We start from the raw sequence: 22,070 nt of genomic DNA on the forward strand, positions 1-22,070 counted from the left end.
TTTAGGTGGATAAACTTAAAGGAGGTAATAAATATATTTTAATAGGGAGGGGAATCTACAGGTTTTAATTACTGGTATCTAAAGTTTGAAACTATGGGAATTATGACTATATTAAATAAAAAGGTCACTTTGGAATGTTTAAATGACTTTGAAATAGTATGGCGGCAGCCACATTTTCTAAAACCTAATCCTTGTCTCAGGCAAGAAACATTTAAATGACTTCAATATGTGTAGATTCAAGCAGGGGCAATAAATAAGCATCACCAAATCGTTGGCCAATTCAGGTTCAAAGAGCTTTACAATCTCAATCATAATTGAACAAACTACTTTGCTACTTGGACGTCTGCTATCAACAAGACCATAAAACCTACACATCATAAAACACGCCTGAAAATCTGTCAGTTTGAGCAGGGGGATTTAGCAACCGTTTGGAAGAGCAATGCTTTGGACGTATTTAGATTGATTGTCATTTTAGTCCAGCCGTTTGGCAAACTCCTGGCAACATGTCTGCATAATACACGTGACCAGGTTCATCTCATTTTGAGGAAGAACGAGATAGACAGGAGGACCTTACGAGACAGGCCTCATTAGAAACTGGCGGCGATCCAGTTCAGTTTTGTTCAGAGGAATTCATGAGTGCCCGGAACCTCTAACACACTGCGAACACGGCATTGATTTAAGAATTTTAATCTGAACTGAAGCACATCTATAGGCACCCTACTTGCAAAAGTTTAAGATAATTTACCTGGATTCCACATTAATTGGTACTCCACTCTGCATCTGCAAATCTTTATCCGATTATTTGAAACAGCAACAGGCCAGAAAACTGTCATGCTCCACCATTACTCTGTGTGACACTGAATAATGGTGCAAGTGAGGCCATTCAACATGTTCAAATCCCCCCGAGTCAGCAGCAGGTCACGCTGGACTTTTCTATAGGACTATTCAGAGGGCTCCCTGTGACTTAACAACCTGCTGAGGTCATCCAGGCCTCTTACACCTTTGCTGACAATCACACTGCTGATAGAGATTATTTTCTCAATAGTAAACCGAGTGAAGAAAGTCATAAACGTGTGCTCACACAAATTTAACAGGTAGGGAGGATACACAGGGCTGTTTGTTCTCTTTTTTGAGGAAGCATTATACAATAAAACAAACTGCAAAGATAAAAGAGGAAGGAAAATAAATCACTTATTGAGACAGTTATCCCTTTAACTATTATAAGGGTGCATGTCTCATTTTTAATCACTATTTTAAGTTTAACCCTGACTGGCTCAGTTTACCAGGATTTGAGAAATGCACTGGCTGGAAGGAAGCAAACACTGCTGGATGCAGGAGTTCAGTGTATTTTTACTTAACTATTGCAACCAGTTTTCCTGCTTCACCTACCCCTCCCATTGCCTGCCAATACCCCCAGCCCTTTCTTGCCTCCATTAGGCCTCAGATCCCTTCTGCCTTGAACCTTCCAATCTCCTTCGCAAGGCCTCTGCCTCGTCTCTGGTCTTCGACCTCGACACCCCTCCCCCAATCCTGGATCCCCCACTGTAGCCTGGCTCCGTACCAATCTCCCATTGCAATGACCTGCCTGATCTTCCCCGGTTCTGGACTCAGATCGTCCCCACCCTACCACAACAGGGGTCTCCCAAGCCTCCATGGCTGCAGCCTGACACCAGAGGCCCATGGACCAGTAGCCAGCCAGCTTCTCAATCTCTACCCCTCGTACCCTATTTCTCCAAGTATCAACACCGCTGCCCATCCCAGGCCCTCCACCAGTTCCAATCCCTCGTACCCCATTTCTCCCAATCCCAGCCCTTGCTGTTCACCATACCCTCTGACCTTCCCCTCTCTGAGGCTGAGCATGCTGTTCTCAGCAAAGGACTCGGCTTTGTACCCGTACATCCCCACCTCAATGAATTCCGGGCTCGACATGATGTTGAACTCTTCTTTCGTCGCCTTCGTCTCCGTGCCCACTTCTTTGGGCAAGAATCCTCCCCCCGTTCCACGGATCCTTTCATGTGCCTCCAACATTCTGCCTCCAAGTGGACCCCCCTGCCGGGACAATTACCTACCCTTGATCTTTTCATTGAGAACTGTCGACGGGATATTGGCCGTCTTCATTTTTCTGCCCCCCCTCACCAATTCCAACCTCTCTCCTTCTGAACTTTCTGCTCTTCACTCTGTCAGGTCTAACCCCGACTTTGTCATCAAACCTGCCGACAAAGGGGGCGCTGTTGTCGTCTGGCGCACTGACCTCTACCCCGCAGACGCTGAGCGCCAACTCTCCGATACCTCCTCTTACCTCCCCCTGGACCATGACCAGACCACTGAACATCAAACCATTATCTCCAACACCGTTAGTGACCTAATTTCCTCCGGATGCCTTCCCCCTACGGCTTCCAACCTCATAGTCCCCCAACCCCGTACAGCCCGCTTTTACCTACTTCCCAAAATCCACAAAAAGGACTGTCCCGGTAGGCCCATTGTGTCAGCATGCTCCTGCCCCACCGAACTTATATCCTCTTATCTTGACTCCATCCTCACTCCTTTGGTCCATTCCCTCCCCTCCTACATCCGGGATTCCTCTGATGCCCTGTGTCATATTGACAGCTTCCAGTTCGCGGGCCCTAACCGCATTCTATTCACCATGGATAAGCAATCCCTCTACACCCCCATCCCACACCAGGATGGCCTGAGAGCTCTTCACTTCGTTCTCCAAAAGCGACCCGGACAATTCCCATCCACCAACGCTCTCCTCCGCCTGGCTGAACTCGTTCTATCTCTCAACAACTTCTCCTTTAACTCATCTCACTTTCTCCAAATCAAAGGTGTAGCAATGGGTATCCGCATGGGTCCTAGCTACGCTTGCCTTTTTATGGGGTATGTGGAACATTCCTTGTTCCAGGCCTATCCGGGCCCCCTGCCACAACTCCTTTACCGATACATTGATGACTATTTTGGTGCCATGTCATGCTCTCGCCCGGAACTGGAAAAATTCATCAGCTTCGCTTCCAGTTTCCACCCCTCCATCACTTTCACCTGGACAATCTCAGACACTTCCATTCCCTTCCTTGATCTTTCGGTCTCCATTTCCGGCAATAGACTATCCACTAATATCCACTACAAGCCCATTGATTCCCACAGCTATCTGGACTACAGCTCTTCACACCCTACACCCTGTAAGGACTCCATCCCTTTCTCTCAACTCCTTCGCCTCCGCCGCATTTGTTCCGACGATGCCACTTTCCAAAATGGTGCTTCGAAAATGTGTTCCTTCTTCCTCGACCGTGATTTCCCACCTACAGTTGTGGACAGGGCCCTCAACAGTGTGCGGTCCATCCCCCACGCCACTACCCTCGCCCCCTCCTCTCCCTGCCAGAACAAGGATAGAGTCCCCCTCGTTCTCACATTTCATCCCACCAGCCTCCGTATGCAAAGCATAATCCTCCGCCATTTAGGGCAGCACGGTAGCATGGTGGTTAGCATAAATGCTTCACAGCTCCAGGGTCCCAGGTTCGGTTCCCGGCTGGGTCACTGTCTGCGGAGTCTGCACGTCCTCCCCGTGTGTGCGTGGGTTTCCTCCGGGTGCTCCAGTTTCCTCCCACAGTCCAAAGATGTGCGGGTTAAGTGGATTGGCCATGCTAAATTGCCCGTAGTGTCCTAAAAAAGTAAGGTGGGGGGGGGTTGTTGGGTTACGGGTATAGGGTGGATACGTGGGTTTGAGTAGGGTGATCATTGCTCGGCACAACATCGAGGGCTGAAGGGCCTGTTCTGTGCTGTACTGTTCTATGTTCTATTTTCGCCAACTCCAGCGTGATGCCACCACCAAACACATCTTCCCTTCACTCCCTCTGTCAGCATTCCGCAGAGACCGTTCCCTCCGAGATAATCTACTCCACTCCTCCACCATACCCAGTACCTCGCCCATCACCCATGGCACCTTCCCATTCAATCGCAGAAGGTGTAACACCTGCCCCTTTACCTCTTCCATGCTTAACATCCCAGGCCCAAAACACTCATTCCAGGTTAAGCAGCGTTTCACTTGCACCTCTTTCAATTTGGTCTACTGCATTCGCTGCTCCCAATGTGGTCTCCTCTATATCGGAGAGACCAAACGCAGACTGGGTGATCGCTTTGCTGAGCATCTCAATCTGACTGCTTGAGAGGAGGAAATGGGGTCAAAACATGCAAATCAGGTCCTTCATATGGTTCGCCGGTGGCTTTTGGGGTTTCACAATGTGAAAAACAGCAACCACATTCCCTCCCTCCCTCCAATTTAGCAATCAGCCCAAAAGTTTAACAGTGGTGACAAGACTTCAAAAATGTGATTGACAAATGTAGGCAGGTCATATTATACTGAACTCACAAATGTTACTTTCCCTATTTACATTTTAGAAAAGGAGGAACACCCAAAAAATACTAATATTGTTAAAAAAACAACATTCTTTCATGTTACAACAATTACATTTGGTAACAGAAAAACTAAATTATGTTTATTTCATGCAATGATTTCCAATGAAGTATGGTGAATATTGCTAACAGTAAAATTACTGTTCAATACTGTAGTTGCTTTGTTTTTTGACACAATAGAAGCAAAGTTACAATAATAAATTAAATCCCTCACCAATTCTTGTATTATTAATACAAAGATGATTGAAAGGGAACAATACTTGGGGTCAGAGATCAGAGGAAGGTGAAAGGAGGTCACGAGGTTTTAATAGCCATTGTCTCAGATCAGCAAATCATTGGACAAACCATTTCAGGCAAAATTATTAGCTCAGTGGATGGATAAATGCATTTGGCCAGATCTTCCATTCTCTCGATAGTCGGACACCGGATGTACCCAGGAAGATGCATTATAGAGCCCCTCAGAGGTCCCAATGCACAATTGCCCAGGAAGATTGTACTCCTGATAGGCAAATCCCCTGTTCCCTGGGACCCCGCACAAACGTCTCCAACTCTGAGTAAGGAGGAGTCAAGATTTTGGACAGTTCCGACTGGATAGTTACCCAGGAAATATTAGACAGAATAACTCTAGCCTAACTCTTGGCTAGCTATACACTGATCCCCAATCATTCACCATGACACCCCCGACTCTCTGCTTGAGCCCCCCTCAATCGCCCTCCCTCCGACTGTTCACCCACTAATCCGTGCCCAGATTCCACAGCTACCCCCATGAGCCCCCGCAACTCGACCTGACTGGCCCCCACCAACTTGAACCCTCCCAATCCAGTCCCAACACCCACTTCAGCTGACTGGCCCTTACCATCCAATGGCCCTCCAAATGGACCTGACAACTTCTCCCAACCTGATTTTCCGTCCGAAAAACCTATTCATTTACCCACCTGCCCGCCTACTTCTTCCGCCTACACGTTTCATCCATATGCCACCCTACTCATCTGGCACCCTACCCACTTACAATCTTACCTTCTTTTCTTAGCTTTTCAAAGAAGCTTTGGGACACTGAAACTTTTTACAGACTAGAATATGGCAACTAGCACTGTAAAAAAACAAAATTGCCCTTAGTGTTGGGTGGGGTTACTGGGTTATGGGGATAGGGTGGAGGTGTTGACCTTGGGTAGGGTGCTCTTTCCAGGAGCCAGTGCAGACTAGATGGGCCGAATGGCCTCCTTCTGCACTGTAAATTCTATGATATGAGAGTCTGCCATTCACGTGAGTTCCAAAAATGTTTTGATCAAGTGAATACATTATTGCAGTTTCTAATGTTACATTCCAATAGCTATCATCCAACCAAATTTCTAATAAAAACGTTTCCCGCTATCTGCAGCTCTCCCGGTGTCTGACAAGCCATTTGGTGGTTTATAACAAGAATTACAAATCCTTTTGTGTTACTGCATGAATGCCACTCGGGACTGAATTTTATAGGGCCTTTGGGGAGGGAAAGGCAGGCAAAGTGGCACAGGAAGGCGTCCAAAGAGATGCCTTTGTGCTGCTATGCCGTTTTGCTAGAAATCGCAAAGCCTGCCCATCTGCAGCCCAACAGAGGTACTTGGCCAATGAAAGGCCCCTCCCCACATCTGTTTGCCATTTTGCCAGAGGTGGGGGGATGGGGAGGGGTGTTGGGGTTCCACAATGTGGAAAGGTGGGGACACTGCTAGGTATACCCTGATGATAAGGTTGCAAGCTGTGAGCAAATGCATGCCTGGAGACTTTATCACGATTTGACCTCACGCTCCAGCCGTTGGTCAGACGACTCATCCATCCTCGTTACCTTCCTAAGTCAATTGGAAAGCAAAAATTGTGTGTGGCTTAACTGACAGCCAAATAGTTTCTTTTTTAACACCATTTTCAATATTTCTCGATCTAGCCCCAGCAGCAATGGTTGCCCTTGCAGCATCAGCGACATCAACCTTCAGTGAGCTCTCCTCCACCTTTCCTGACTGGCTTCAATGTCTCGGATCCCATTAAGCTGGTTGTGAAGACATACATGGCCACTGCTCCTGGTGGCACTGCTGAAGCTCCTCCACTGCAGATCCACTGATTGGATCACCATTTTGGAGGGGGGGTGGGTGGGCAGGGGGGGCTGCTGGCTACCCTGATGGCAGCATCCTGTCATTTTTGGGACAACCTGGCTTAGGAGCTTTTAGAATGAACTTAAAGTGCAGGCTTTACCAAAAAAACAAAATTATAGTTAAGAAGAAGGAATGCAGCAGCGGCAGGGATTGAGAGATTTGGGGATCTCTTCATTGAGGAGGGTTTCCCCGAGTCTGGAGGCATTGGAGGAGGAGTTGGAGTTGCCAGGTGGGAACGGATTTCGGTACCAGCAGGTACAGGACTTTGTTCGGAGGCAGGTTCCAAGCTTTCCTCGCCTACCCCTGAGGGGACTACAGGATAAGGTGATGTCACAAACGGGAGTTGGGGAGGGGAGTGTCTCGGAGATATACAAAGAATTGATGGAGTGGGAAGGGGTCCCAATCGGGGAGGTGAAAAGGAAATGGGAGGAAGATTGGGGACGGGAATTGGAAGTCGGACTATGGGAAAAGTCCTTGAGGTGAGTTAATTCATCCTCGTTGTGTGCCAGGCTTAGCCTGATCCAGTTCAAGGTGGTTCATGGGCCCACATGACGGTAGCCCGGATGAGTAGGTTTTTCGAGGAAATGGAGGACAGGTGCGGACACTGTGAGGGAAGCCCGGCGAATCATGTACATATATTCTGGGCATGGCCGAAGTTGGGGGGATTCTGGCAGGGATTTGCGGACGTCATGTCAGAGGTCCTTTGGGCAGCAGGGTAGCATGGTGGTTAGCATAAATGCTTCACAGCTTCAGGGTCCCAGGTTCGATTCCCGGCTGGGTCACTGTCTGTGCGGAGTCTGCACGTCCTCCCCGTGTGTGCGTGGGTTTCCTCCGGGTGCTCCGGTTTCCTCCCACAGTCCAAAGATGTGCGGGTTAGGTGGATTGGCCATGCTAAATTGCCCGTAGTGTCTTAAAAAAGTAAGGTTAAGTGGGGGGTTGTTGCGTTACGGGTATAGGGTGGATGCGTGGGTTTGAGTAGGGTGATCATGGCTCGGCACAACATCGAGGGCCGAAGGGCCTGTTCTGTGCTGTACTGTTCTATGTCTATGTCTATGTCCTGGAAGGGTGACTCCGAGTCCGGAAATGGCAGTATTTGGGATATTGGAAGATCCGGGGGCCCGGGGAGAGAGGGAGGCCGATTTCCTGGTCATCTCCTCCCGGCTGGCCCAGAGTCAGATTTTGCTGTGATGGAGGGACTCGGATGAGAGGCATGGTAGTGTAAGACAAGGACAGGGAGCTTAACGTATAGGTGGTCAGGAGATAGGGCAGGGAGGCAGTAGGGTATGTTATTTTATTTTAATGTTGTTGAGTGTGTCGTCCCGCTCAGTTGTTTAGGAAATGTTAAATTGATAAAAATGTGAAAATTACAAATGCTTCAATAAAAAAAAAATTTTTTTTTAAAAGAGAGAATGCAGATAATTAGGACTATTTCAAATGTAATGGGGGCAAGAGAGAAAATTTTGAGGGGCTTGATATTCAATATAGTACTTCTGTTGGGAGCATCAGTGTAGGGACATCAACAATTACTAAGAGAGTGAATGAAAGGGTTTGGAGAAATGTATTTATGGAGAAACATGGTGGAGCAGAGAAGGCTTTGCAATGGAGAGGAGTTATGATTGAGGCCATCAGATCTTTTGAGGGAAAATTGGACAAATATTTGAAGCTGAGGATGAAGGGGAGGGAGAGGTGGGAAATAAGATTAGTTTTGGATTGTCGCAGCAAAGAATTGACACCAACATAATCGGCTGAATGAAGTCCCTCTATGAACTTTTAGAATTTGATGTTTCTCTTCTACTTCTATTCTCTGCAGTTCAGAAAAGGATGTGGAGATTAGATGGGGTTACGGGGATAGGGTGGGGGAGTGGGCCTAGGTAGGATGCTCTTTCAGACGGTCGGTGCAGACTCGATGGGCCAAATGGCCTCCTTGCGCACTGCGGGGATTCGATGATTCTACACGGCTTTTGACTTGACACTTAATTGATGCACAGCCAAAAAAAGAAACAAGTGAAGCCATTGACAGTAAAGATCTTCAATACACACAACAATATTTGTCACTCTCAGCAAATACAGTGCTCTATGAAGCGTATATCTTGTAGCTTGTAACCTTATTGCGAGCCTTGACCTTTTCTTATTTTCACTCTGAATTCTTGAGAATCCAAAGCATTGCAACAGGTTAAGGACTTCTACTCAATTCCAGCATCTAGTCTGTGCCACATTGGATAGGTAGTGCCAGATCATCTCTCAACACCAGAGCCTAGGAAACAGGCCTGGCACTAGGCATTCCGCACAGCGCAAATGCCAGGAAACATGATGGTAGCCAAGTTGACCACTTCTACATTTAAAACTTACTTGAATACGAGAAATCTTGACTTTCTGTCTGGCTTTGCATCAACAGTATCTTCCGATGCGTTGTCATCTTCCTCTTTTCCTGGGACAGCAGAGGAATCATCTTCCTTTTTTTCTGGTACATCTTCCTTTTCAGCCATATCTAGTGCATGACAAGAGTTATTCATGTAACTTTCTCTGAACTTAAATGTAAATACCCAGTAAATTGTGCTCACATGAAGCTGTAAATACTTAACTTTGAGAAATTGAATAAACATGATTATTCTTCACTAAATAGTGAAAACAAATTTAAATGTATAACCAACCAGTCACCACTAACAAACTAATATCATTCAGAAAGTTTGTCAAAAATAAATTAGTCAAATTCCCTAGTAATTTAATTGTATCATGCACATGCGGCGAGTTGTATACGCTACGTTGTACACAGTCTCTTCAAATAAAGTTTGGATCATTTTGTTCCAAGGCTTAATTCATCAACATTCACATTGAGTTTTATTTTGAGAACTAATATCTACTTGTCTACTTCCTGCAGCTAGCAATGGATGTCAAATGGCTGCAAGCCTTGCCAATTTCCCCATTTCTTTATGATCCACATGGTCCAGCTATTGGCAGAGTACACAGGCTTCGGTATCAGATCGTCACTGATTCGAGCCTCACTCTGGGATTTGAGTGTATAATCTAGTGTCAGGAAGTCAGAATAAAATGAAAACTAAAGAATTGGATAAAATGAAACGGATATGGATTCAGCAGCACTGAGGACTTTTGTTGTGCATATTAGCCTGGTAGCAGGGTGAACAGGTATTTACATAAGTAAAGTGGAGAACAATAGGGCATAGAAATACAGGAGTTAAAGATAAAGAGGGTAGGGGCTCAAAAGGAGAAATAAGAATATCTGTCGTACAGAGGTCAGGGAGAGCACACCCTCCACCCCCAGAAGCCTCGGATGAACTTGTATCTGAGGTCACCATTGCAGATGTCAGAGCAGCCTTCTCGAAGGTCAACTCAAGGAAAACTACTGGCCCGGATGGGGTACCCGGACGAGCACTCAGGTCTTGCGTGGATCAGCTGGCGGGGGGATAGGCAGACATCTTCAACCACTCTTTACGGTAGCACAAGTGGATAGCACTGTGGCTTCACAGCGCCAGGGTCCCAGGTTTGATTCCCCGCTGGGTCACTGTCTGTGCGGAGTCTGCACGTTCTCCCCATGTCTGTGTGGGTTTCCTCCGGGTGCTCCGGTTTCCTCCCACAGTCCGAAGACGTGCAGGTTAGGTGGATTGGCCATGATAAATTGCCCTTAGTGACCAAAAAGGTTAGGTGGGGTTAATGGGTTACGGGGATAGGATGGAAGCGAGGGCTTAAGTGGGTCGGTGCAGACTCAATGGGCCGAATGGCCTGCTTCTGCACTGTATGTTCTATGATAACAATCTGAGGTCCCTATCTGCTTCAAGAAGACAACTAACATCCCTGTACCAAAGAAAAGCCAAGCAGCGTGCCTTAGTGACTATCATCAGTGACTCTCACGTCCATTATTGTGAAGTGCTTCGAAAGGTTAGTCATGGCACAAAACAACTCCAGCCTCCCAGATTGCCTTGATCCATTACAGTTCGCCTACCGCTGCAACAGGTCCACAGCAGATGCCATCTCCCTGGCCCTGCACTCTACCCTGGAACATCTAGATAACAAAGACACCTATGTCAAACTCCTATTTATTGACTACAGCTCAGCCTTCAACACCATTATTCCTAGGAAACTCATCTCCAAACTCCATGGCCTGGCCCTCGGCTCCTCTCTCTGCATTTGTATCCTGAACTTTCTAACCCACAAGCCGCAATCAGTAAGGATAGGCAACAACACCTCCTCCATGATCATCCTCAACACTGGTTCCCCACAAGGCTGTGTCCTCAGCCCCCTACTATACTCCTTGTACACCTATGACTGTGTGGCCAAATTCCCCTCAACTCGATTTTCAAATTTGCTGCTGACACTATCGTAGTGGGTCGGATCTCAAACAATGACGCGTACATGAATGAGATAGAGAATCTGGTGAACTGGTGTGATGACAATAAACTCTCCATCAATGTCAACAAATCGAAGGAGGTAGTCATCGACTTCAGGATGCGTAATGGAGAACATGCCCCTGTCTACATCAATGGGAACGAAGTAGAAAGGGTTGAGGGCTTCAAGTTTTTAGGTGTCAAGATCACTAACAACTTGTCCTAGTCCCCTCATGCCGGCACTATAGTTAAGAAGGCCCACCAACCACTCTACTTTCTCAGAAGACTAAGGATATTTGGCATGTCAGCAATGACTCTCACTAACTTTTACAGATGTACCATGGAAAGCATTCTTTCTGGCTGTATCACAGCTTGGTATGGAGCCTGCTCTGCCCAAGACCGCAGAAAACTACAAAAGGTCATGAATGTTGTCGTGTTAGGCACACTGAGATAACACGGACTGCAACTGGATGCAGTCTTAACTGAAAGGTACTCCAGACTTTGAAGTTAGTTCAATCTGATTTATTGAACCTGTCACACAGTTAGCACAGTTCTCTGTGAGTTCGACTCTCTGCTAAGCTAAGTGTAATTACTCTGTCTAACTGAACCAGACTAGCTCTTAGCCACGTGCTGGAAATGTTATGTGATATATATACCCTGACTCACTCTGTAGATGTCCCCAGTGGAAAGAAGCGGAGTGTGAGGCCTCGTGTCTTTTATAGTGGGAAACCATCCCCAAGTGTTCTGCCTGCTGATTGGTTATGTTCTGTTCTCTGTGTTCATTAGCTGCCTGTCTGTATCTCATTATGTGCATGTCTGCATATCATGACAAATGTAGCCTAATCCATCACGCAAACCAACCTCCCATCCATTGACTCTATCTATAATTCCCTCTGCCACGGACAGGCCGCCAGCATAATTAAGGACCCCACGTACCCCGGACATACTCTCTTTTACCTTCTTCCGTCAGGAAAAAGATACAAAAGTTTGAGGTCACATACCAACCGACTTAAGAACAGCTTCTTCCCTGCTGCCATCAGACTTTTGAATGGACCTACCTCGTATTAAGTTAATCTTTTCTCTACACCCTAGCTATGACTGTAACATTATATTCTGCAGTCTCTCCTTCCTTCCCTATGTGTGGTATGCGTTGTCTGTATAGCATGCAAGAAACAATACTTTTCACTGTATACTAATACATGTGACAATAATAAATCAAATCAAAACATGCATGATAATGGTGTAACTTCAAAGGCTAGGTGTTCCGATAAGGCTCAATCAAAAGAGATAAATCATATATCAGTGTCAGGGTTAGTTGTGTACCAGAAGAATACAGCTTTTGCCTTGAGAGCTTCAACCCAGGGGTTCACCCGGACGTGGCAGCCATTCATCGACTTCTTTAAGGAAAATTGAACGTCAGCAGGAGGGGGGGGGGGGGGGAGATGAGAAGCAGAGCTCACCCAAAAACAAGCTTTCATCCTGAAGGCTGCCATTTTAAAACGCAGAGATTCTACACTCAACTCACAGGAAAGGTTTCCCAAAAGAAAGATGCAGACTGTGTGTGGTAATTATCGCTGGAGTTGGTTCCTGGTGTTAAAACCTATGGGATAGTGTTTTGGGGAAGGTATATTCTCGGAGTTTAGGAAAGGAGATCCATTTGGAACGTGATTAATTCAGGTATGAGGTGTGTCTGACCATTATGCAGTTATGTATAATTTTTGTTCTGTCTGCTGCCTTTCGTGTTGGGCATTTTACAGTTTCATAAACATTTTCTTATTTGAATGATCACAAGACTGGACTTTTCCTCATTGGTATACATCTCTTTCCTCGCATTTTACCAAATTGCAAAATGAACAGTTGGGAACCGGTGTTCCAAGTTTCCCTTCTGGGATTTGGGATACCCTTAGCTGTGTTCTTGACACTAGGTTGACACTGCAGTGCAATACTGAGGGACTAATGCACAGGCAAAGATTCCGGGCGTGATTTACCGGCCATGTCCCACTGGAATCGAAGCAGGATACGGCTGGTAGATGTGAGAGAGGCCTCCCCTGGGATTACTGGATGGCCGATACACCTTGCGAGACCAGATCTTGCCGGATGTCGCAATCTGGGTCCTGTCCATTATGGAACTCATTTAGCCGGATCAATTGGCCTCCTGGTATCTATCAGTCTTGCTGAGGAGACCCCAGCTGAGTAGTCCCCACACTTTCAAGAGTGTTCCAGTTTAAAGCCATTAAATTGATGATCATTAAGTTTCACAGATCATTTACTCTCTTGCTTCTTGGTTACTGAACAGTATGACTCACTCTACTGGACCCAGTCTGTGAACAGTACCTTTAACATAATGACCGTTTTAATTTCTGACTCAAATATCGTACCTTGGCTTATTGCACAAATTCACATGCTTTTCATTCCCAATTTTTTATATTGTCAATCATTTTCCTTCCTTTTTCGCCTCAAGGTCATTGCTGTGCAAGATTCAACTGATAGTAATTGTCAGCAATTTAACCACCCTTCCATAATATCGCGACATAATGCGATGCTATCTTCACCTGAGGTTTTCTCATGATGATCGCCGTAGAGACTGCTAACTTTCTAAAACAGAATTCTAACTTCCAATGACTGAAAGGATTACAAAACAGGCTATCAACTTTTAAGACTTTCACTGTAACAAGCAAGCTAAAAGGGACATTGACCAAATACTCTTTCAGTAGGCAATGTATATTATAAGCTACAGAAAAGTTTCTCATTAACTTTTTAAATGTCTGAAATTCCCCCCCCCCCCCCTCCCCCCCCCCCCCCCCCCCTCCAATGGTTACACTATACTTATTCGGATACTTCATTCTACAGGAACCAGTCCAATCCAATTCTTAACCCCAGAGGATTACTTAATTTCTTTCCCTTTCCCATCAGGTTACTTCTAATCCCTAAACTGACTTTCACAGTGAGTGATGAAATGGGAGATTCTTCCTTCTAGCCAAAGCTAGGTGAATCTTTGAGCCTCATTTAGACCCTCATTGATCTCTTCAATCTGAGTGTGAGCTGAGTGGTGAACAATAGAGACGTGTTTCTTCAATGTTGCTCTCTCGCTCAGATTCAAGAAGACTCATCATGTCGGTGAGGTTCAGTGATATTTTTGGAAAATCTGCAACTCTGCCCTTCAATAGCTTCCTATGGACATTTCCCTCTCCAAAGCCGATGTCCACCGCAATGTGAATCACATGGGCCTTGTATCTAGGTAGGAATCATGACCCACGTCTCCATCCTGTCTTGAAATTAAATAGACAGTCTAAAGAAAAGTCCAAAAGGACCTGCTATTCCCAACATTTCCCTTTGACCAGGAGAACCAAAGTTCATCCACCATCAGCATGACTACCCCAGTCATTGTTTAGTGTGAATATCTTGTACCTTCTTCCCAGTAAATAACCCAGGCCCCCCTCCAACGTTCAATAACTAAGCCACTCAGGCTCCTGATCAGCAGGCATCAGAGCAGGCCACATGACCATCCCACATCCTACTCCAAACCAAAGACACAGTCCCAAAACATACCTATCCCACATACTTCACATCTGCAACTGTTTATACACATGCATTTCTCGTCATGGATCACTGAATATTAGCTGGGAATGAGAACCCTGGACATATTTCCACTCCTCAACCTAGGACACCGAGATAAATTGTCACATCATATCAGAGTCCAGGGATTGAATGTAAGTTTTTTACTAAAGAGAGGGGAAGCATCTGGGAGACCAGCAAAGGTATTTTAACAGACAACCTCAATCAACATAATCAATCAATGCTTTATGATGTGGCACTGTCAGGAGAGTTGTGAACATTCTGGATCAACCCAGAGACGGGATAAGAAATAGACCGAAAACTAAAAACAATGGGTATTTATTAAGTAATAACTGGTGGTGACAGTGGGATGCCTTTGAGATAACTACGGTTCCTGATTTTCATTAATGAATAGGAAATTCAGTACAAGTATGTTAAATTGAGAGGGACATCCCAAAAAATACAAGTGAATTGATTAAGAGACCTAAAGTGGTTCAGGATGCTCAGAGCTTAGGGAGGGTGCTAAGGAGATTGAATAAAATGTTGGCAGATCCGCGGGGAGAGCTGTGAAACTGGGAGTGTTCTCGTTAGAGCAGGGAAGGTTAAAGGGCAATTTGATTGTGGTGTTCAAAATTTTGGATTGTTAACTGTTTCCAGTGACAGAAGAATTAGTAACAAGAGGATATAGATCAAAGATAATTGGCAGAAGAACTAGAGGTGACATGAGGAATACATTTTGACAACAAACAGTTACGATCTCAATTACGTTGCCCGAAAGAATGCTGGCCGCACTAACATTCAAAAGGGAAATGGATAAATACGTCGAAGTGGAAAGACTAGAGAATGAGCAGGAAAGTGGGGCTGATTGTATAGTTCTTTCAACAAACTGGCATGGGCATTATGGACCAATGGTCTCCTTCTGAGTTTAAAAAGAGATTATTGAGATTTTCAAAAACATATCAAAACCAAAAAATAACAAGAAAACAGTATTAACAACAACAAAAAGAAAAACACACTAACCCCCAAAACCAAACCCCCCCCCCCCCCAGTAACTACAAAAAGAATAGATAAACACCCGGCATATTCAATAAACACATATACACATTTCTCCCTCCACCCGAAACAAAACCCCCCTCCCCTCCCCCTCCTCCCTCTCCCTCCCACCCTCTCCCTCCCCCCTCTCTCCCCCTCTCCACTCTCTCCCCCTCTCTCCTCTCTCTCTCCCCTCCCCCCCCCCTTCCTCCTCCCCCTCTCCCCTCCCTCCCCCCCCCCTCCTCCCCCCTCCCCTCCCTCCCCTTCCCCCCCTCCCCCTCCCTCCCCCTCCCCCCCCCCCCCTCCCCCCCCTCTCCCCCCCCCCCCTCCCCCCCTCCCCCCCCTCCCCCCCCCCCCCCCCCCCCCCCCCCCCCCCTCCCCCTCCCCCCCTCCCCCCCCCCCCCCTCCCCCCCCCCCCCCCTCCCCCCCCCCCCCCCCCCCCACTCCTCCCCCCCCCCCTCCCCTCCCCTCCCCCCCCCCTCCTCCCCCCCCCCTCCCCCCCCCCCCCCCTCCCCCCCCCCCCCCCCCCCCCCCCCTCCCCCCCCCCACCCCCCCCCCCCCCCCCCCCAACCCCCCCTCCCCCCCTCCCCCCCCCCCCCCTTACCCCCCCTCCCCCCCTCCCCCCCCCCCCTCCGGGTTGCTGCTGCTGCCGGCCTATTTTCCTACTGTTCTGCCAGGAAGTCCAGGAAAGGCTGCCACCGCCTAAAGAACCCCTGTATTGCTCCCCTCAGGGCAAATTTCACCTTCTCCAATTTAATGAAACCCGCCATGTCATTGATCCAGGCCTCCATGCTTGGGGGCCTCGCATCCTTCCATTGAAGCAAGATCCTCCGCCGGGCTACAAGGGACGCAAAGGCCAGAACACCAGCCTCTTTTGCCTTCTGCACTCCTGGCTCCACTGCAACCCCAAAAATTGCAAGTCCCCAGCCTGGCTTGACCCTGGATCCTACCACCCTCGACACCGTCCTTGCTACCCCCTTCCAAAACTCCCCCAGCGCTGGGCATGCCCAGAACATATGGGTGTGGTTCGCTGGGCTCCCCGAGCACCTAGCACACCTGTCTTCGCCCCCGAAAAACCTACTCATCCTCATCCCAGTCATGTGGGCCCTGTGCAGCACTTTGAACTGTATGAGGCTAAGCCTCGCACAGGAAGAGGAGGAATTCACTCTTTCCAGGGCATCCGCCCACATCCCCTCCTCAATCTCCTCCCCCAGCTCCTCCTCCCATTTACCCTTCAGCTCCTTCACCGAGGCCTCATCCACCTCCTGCATGACGTGGTACACGTCCGATATCCTCCCCCCTTCAACCCACACCCCCGAGAACACCCCACATGGGGGCAGCAGAGGGAACCCCTCCACCTGCCGCCTGGCAAACGCCCTAACCTGCATATACCTAAACATGTTCCCTGGGGGGAGCCAAAACTTCCCCTCTAACTCACCATGCGCGCAAACCTCCCATCCACAAACAGGTCCCTCAACCTCCTAATACCTACCCTGTGCCAACCCAGAAACCCGCCATCGATGCTCCCTGGAACAAACCGGTGGTTCCCCCGTATCGGGGACTCCATCGAACACCCCACCTCCCCCTATGCCATCTCCATTGCCCCCCAAATTTTGAGGGTATCCGCCACCACTGGGCTTGTGTTATACCTCGTTGGAGGGAGCGGCAATGGCGCCGTTACCAGCGCCTCCAGGCTCGTGTCCACGCAGGACGCCATCTCCATCCTCTTCCATGCTGCCCCTGCCCTGTCCATTAATTATCCAATGGGTAATTACCCACTTACGTACCATTGCTGCATTGGCAGCCCAATAGTACCCACAGAGGTTGGGCAATGCCAGCCCCCCCCCTATCCCTGCCCCACTCCAAAAACACCTTTCTCACCCTCGGAGTCCAATGCGCCCATACAAATCCCGTAATACTCCTGTTGACCCTCCTAAAAAAGGCCTTCGGGATAAAATGGGGAGGCACTGGAACAGGAATAAAAACCTTGGGAGCACCGTCATCTTGATGGACTGCACCCTCCCCGCCAGCGACAGCGGCAACATGTCCCATCTTTTGAACTCCTCCTCCATTTGCTCCACCAGCCTAGTGAGGTTAAGCTTGTGAAGGGCCCCCCAGCTCGTAGCCACCTGGACTCCCAGGTACCGAAAGCTCCTCCCCGCCCTTTTCAGCGGGAGCCTACCAATCCCCTCCCCTTGATCCCCCGGGTGCACGACGAATAGCTCACTCTTACCCAGGTTGAGCTTGTACCCAGAAAAGCCCCCAAATTCCCTAAGGATCTGCATCACCTCCGGCATTCCCCCCACTGGGTCCGCCACATAAAGCAACAAGTCATCTGTGTATAATGACACTCGGTGCTCCTCCCTACCCCGCACCAGACCCCTCCAATTCCTCGACTCCTTCTGATCTTTACGTTCTATAATCTAAGTGGGGAGGACAAAGGAAGGTGAAGTTCAAAACAGACAAGTTACAAACTGAAATAAGGTCAGCAGCGTTTACCAATGCTGCAGACTGGCTGTCCAACCTATTGGAATATCTACAAATGGGGAAAATTTAATTCTCCATCTGAGGATCGGAGGAGGGCTTCCATAAAACGTGGAAGTCATTCACTCGGTTGTTCAAAGACCTATTTGTAGCCAACACCTAAGACACCAAAGAATAGGAGGGGGTAGCCACAATACAGCAGGGAAGGGGGGGGCAGAGGGGCAGAGAAACACGGAACCCAACCATGCCCAACAAAAGAAGCGAAGGGGGGCAGGGGCAACAACCAGAACCAAAAAAAACAGCGGGGAACGATAAACAGGAAACCACAGCCGCCACTGTAAATAATGCAAAAGAAAGAACAACGATGTATGCCTGTAAATGTTGAAACTGACCAATGTGTATATATATATATATATATTTTCCCATGTCTCTTACTGTTGTAAAGTGGAGAAGGCACTGGCTGAGCAGGAGGTGCCCCAAGCCGCAGTGGAGTTGGAGGTGGAAATGTTGAGAGACCAACAGAAAAGGCTCCAGGAGAAGGTGGAGGATCTAGAGAACATGTCCCGCCGGCAGAACCTGAGAATCGTGGGTCTCCCAGAGGGATCCGAAGGAATGGGTGCAGGGGCATACATAGCGGCTATGTTTGAGAAGCTACTGGAGGAGGGGACATTCTCCCGACCCTTGGAGGTGGACAGGGCGCACAGAGGGCTAGTGAGGAAGCTGTGTGTAGGCGACCCCTCGAGAGCAATGGTGGGGAGATACCACAGGTACCTTGACAAGGAGTGCATTATATGGTGGGCTAGGCAGGCGCGGAGCTGCAAATGGGAGAACAGTGCCCTCGGTATATATCAGGAACTGAGCGCTGACATGGCCAGGAGAAGAGCAGGGTTCAACCAGATAAAATCAACCCTTTTTAAGAAGGTAAAGTTTGGACTACTGTACCCGGCCCGTCTTTGGGTTACGCACAAAGAGCAACATTTCTACTTCGAGTCGCTCGAGGAAGCGATGAACTTCGCGAGAAGGAAAGGGCTGGTAGCGGACTGAGGTGTTTGGACTGAACTTTGCTGCAGTGCTCATGTGTTTATTTTTTCTCTTCTCTTCAGTTACTTTTTAAAAAAAGAAAGGGTTTTGTCTTTGGATATTACTTGTAATGCCTTTTGTATTGAGTTGGAGTCTGCAGACGAGCTGCTGGAGTTAAAATTTGCATTTGCTCTGATGGGGGATGGAGATATGAATGTTAGATTTTCTTTTTGATTTTCTTAGATTTTCTTTTTGATTTTCTTTGTGTGTTTCTTTTGGGCAATTGGGTTGGGTTTGGAATTTATGTTTGCATATGTGTCTCCGAGCCGTGTTGGGGGGGGGGGGGGTTGTTCTGCTCACGGGTGAGGGTTTTGGACATATGTAAGGAGCTTATGGGGATCAGAGGAAACACAGACCGAGGAGCTGAAACACAAATGGGAAGAGGAGGAGAGTTAGAGGATGGTCTCTGGGTGGATGTGTTGAGTAGGGTCAACGCATCCACAACACGTACCAGGCTCAGCCTCATACAATTCAAGGTCATTCACCGGTCTCACATGACAGTGGCCCGGACGAGCAGATTCTTTGGGGTGGAAGACAGGTGTGCAAAGTGTGCAGGAGGGCCAGCGAACCATGTCCACAGGCTCAGGACATGTCCGAAGCCTTGGGGATTCTGACAGGGGTTTGCATACGTAATGTCCAAACTACTGAAAACAAGGGTGACGCCGAGTCCTGAGGTGACGATTTTCGGGGTGTCAGAAGATCCGGGATTCCAGGAGGAGAAAGAGGCAGACGTTCTGGCCTTTGCCTCTCTGGTAGCCCGGAGACGGATATTATTAGCTTGGAGGGACTCAAAGCCCCCGAAGTCAGAGACCTGGCTATCGGACATGGCTAGCTTTCACTGGAGAATATGAAGTTCGCCTTGAGAGGGTCAATGTTAGGGTTTGCCCGAAGGTGGCAGCCATTTGTCGACTTCTTTCAGGAAAATTAACCGTCAGCAGAGGGGGGGGGGGGGGGGATTTAGTGTAGAGTAGGAGGCTAGAAATGGTGGGATCTGTGAGGGAGGAAGACAGCCTTGAAATGAAATGAAAGGAAAATCGCTTATTGTCACGAGTAGGCTTCAAATGAAGTTACTGTGGAAAGCCCCTAGTCGCCACATTCCGGCGCCTGTTCGGGGAGGCTGTTACGGGAATCGAACCGTGCTGCTGGCCTGCTTGGTCTGCTTTAAAAGCCAGCGATTTGTCGAGACCTGGTTGAGGTACTGGGGATATATAGAACATAGAACATAGAACAGTACAGCACAGAACAGGCCCTTCGGCCCTCGATGTTGTGCCGAACAATGATCACCCCACTTAAACCCACGTAACCCGTATACCCGTAACCCAACAATCCCCCCATTAACCTTACACTACGGGCAATTTAGCATGGCCAATCCACCTATCCCGCACATCTTTGGACTGTGGGAGGAAACCGGAGCACCCGGAGTAAACCCACGCGCACACGGGGAGGATGTGCAGACTCCACACAGACAGTGACCCAGCCGGGAATCGAACCTGGGACCCTGGAGCTGTGAAGCATTGATGCTAACCACCATGCTACCGTGAGGCCCTATGTTCAAGCACTGAAGGTAATTCCTCGCAGAACCTCACAACAAATCTCTACCATTAGGGATCTGATTGACATGGAAAGAGTGGAGGAAGGGTTGGGCTTCTTATCCTAGAAAAGGTGAGAAGCAGACATATGACAGCAAAAGGGAAAAGATAAAATCAGGGAAACTGGATTGCCAGGGGAAAACAAAAGGTCAGAGAGGAAACTATTAAAAGTTCTAAACTCATCTTCGAGCCCTGACCTCTGGAATTTGCCTCTATCCCATGCTGCACCCTACAATACTCATGGACCCTGGAACTCAAGTGCATGTTGCACTTCAAGGCAATTGCTGAGAGTGAGTTGGGGCATATTTGGCAACGGGAATCGGTCAGTGCCAACTGTGAATTTTTTTTGTTTAAAGCGGAACAAGTACTTCCACTAATGTTTAGTTGAATGCATTCTTCAGCGGTGGGCCTGCGGTCGTACAACCAGCTTCGAGGAGTGGTACGGAAATCCGGAGGTACAAAAATACATTAAATGTCAGTGGAATGTATCGTTAATCCTCACTTTGACAAATCCCCTTTTCACATTTCATCCGCCTCCAGGAGACAAGCCATCTCTCCACAATCAGTTGCTTAAATAAAACATCCAGAAAACATTTCAAATGAAAGAGAAACCCCCAGAAACTGAAAGCACGCCAGAAATCCTGCCAGCTTTAAGTTCTGTAAGGCTCCGTACCGCGGTTATTTTCTAAATCACATTTATTTTTTTAAAGAAACACGCAAATGCCCAAATGTATTTTTTTTGTAATCCTTTAAAACATTCCCGATTTTGAAAAAGGCTCTTTCATTGGTCAGGCTGTAACCCCATTTGTTGCCCAACTTTCACCACCCACCCCGAAAAAAACACAGAAACGCCGCGAGTTAGAAACCTGACAATCGCCAGATCGGGGAGAGAAAAGAAAGGAGGGTTTTGTTGGACACTAACCAGTACCGTCGGCCTAAGCAAGGGGCAGCTGCTCGGAGTGAAATAACAGGAAGAAAGTTGCTTTGCAGTTGGTTGGTTGTGGCTGAAATTGACACAGTTGCTATTGGTCGCCCAGAGCTGGACGGGGGAAGGGATTGGATGGGAAACTGGCAACTGCCGGCTGCCAGCTCCTCCCCGCTCCCCGCTGAATCTCACTTCAATCCGCCGGCGGGACTCCTCCCGCTCGTCGGCGCTAATCTTAAAATCGTTCGGCCAAGAAAGACAGGCGCAAGATTCGGATCGGCTCCAATTCTAGGAATCGGTGCCTTTATTTTGACAGTCGCTGTACTTCCTCGCAGTACATCCCACCCCCCCCCCCACCTCCGGACTGGGTGCAAGGGGTCAGTTTAGACCCTTCGGCCACGCCCGGAAAACCGGCCAGTTTCCGATTCGCTTTAGAAACCAGGGCGCGAATCTCCGGACTCGTCGCGGGCGAGAGGGGGGCCGGCGAATAGCCTGAGAGGCGGAAAATGAGAATCGCGCCAGGCGCCAAACCGTT

General features: G+C 48.2%; 1 protein-coding gene across 7 annotated transcripts in view; it reads right to left on the reverse strand.

The window, feature by feature from the left end:
- casp7 (caspase 7, apoptosis-related cysteine peptidase) overlaps positions 1 to 21,687 on the reverse strand; it is a 59,661-nt gene extending 37,974 nt beyond the window's left edge. For 2 of the 7 annotated variants that reach the window (XM_038822225.1, XM_038822224.1), the window contains exons 1-2: positions 21,533 to 21,687; positions 8,880 to 9,018 (exon numbers count right to left, since the gene is read on the reverse strand). In XM_038822225.1, the coding sequence (XP_038678153.1) occupies positions 8,880 to 9,016 (137 nt within the window). In that variant the 5' untranslated portion in view covers positions 9,017 to 9,018; positions 21,533 to 21,687. Of the gene's footprint in view, positions 1 to 745; positions 873 to 8,879; positions 9,019 to 21,112; positions 21,305 to 21,532 lie in introns of those variants that run through there. The other 5 variants (XM_038822223.1, XM_038822222.1, XM_038822227.1 and 2 more) reach the window with 4 other exon arrangements.
- Between the last annotated feature and the right edge of the window lie 383 nt (positions 21,688 to 22,070).

Source organism: Scyliorhinus canicula, chromosome 16 (genome assembly GCF_902713615.1).
Source record: "Scyliorhinus canicula chromosome 16, sScyCan1.1, whole genome shotgun sequence".
NCBI classification, from domain to species: Eukaryota; Metazoa; Chordata; class Chondrichthyes; order Carcharhiniformes; family Scyliorhinidae; genus Scyliorhinus; species Scyliorhinus canicula.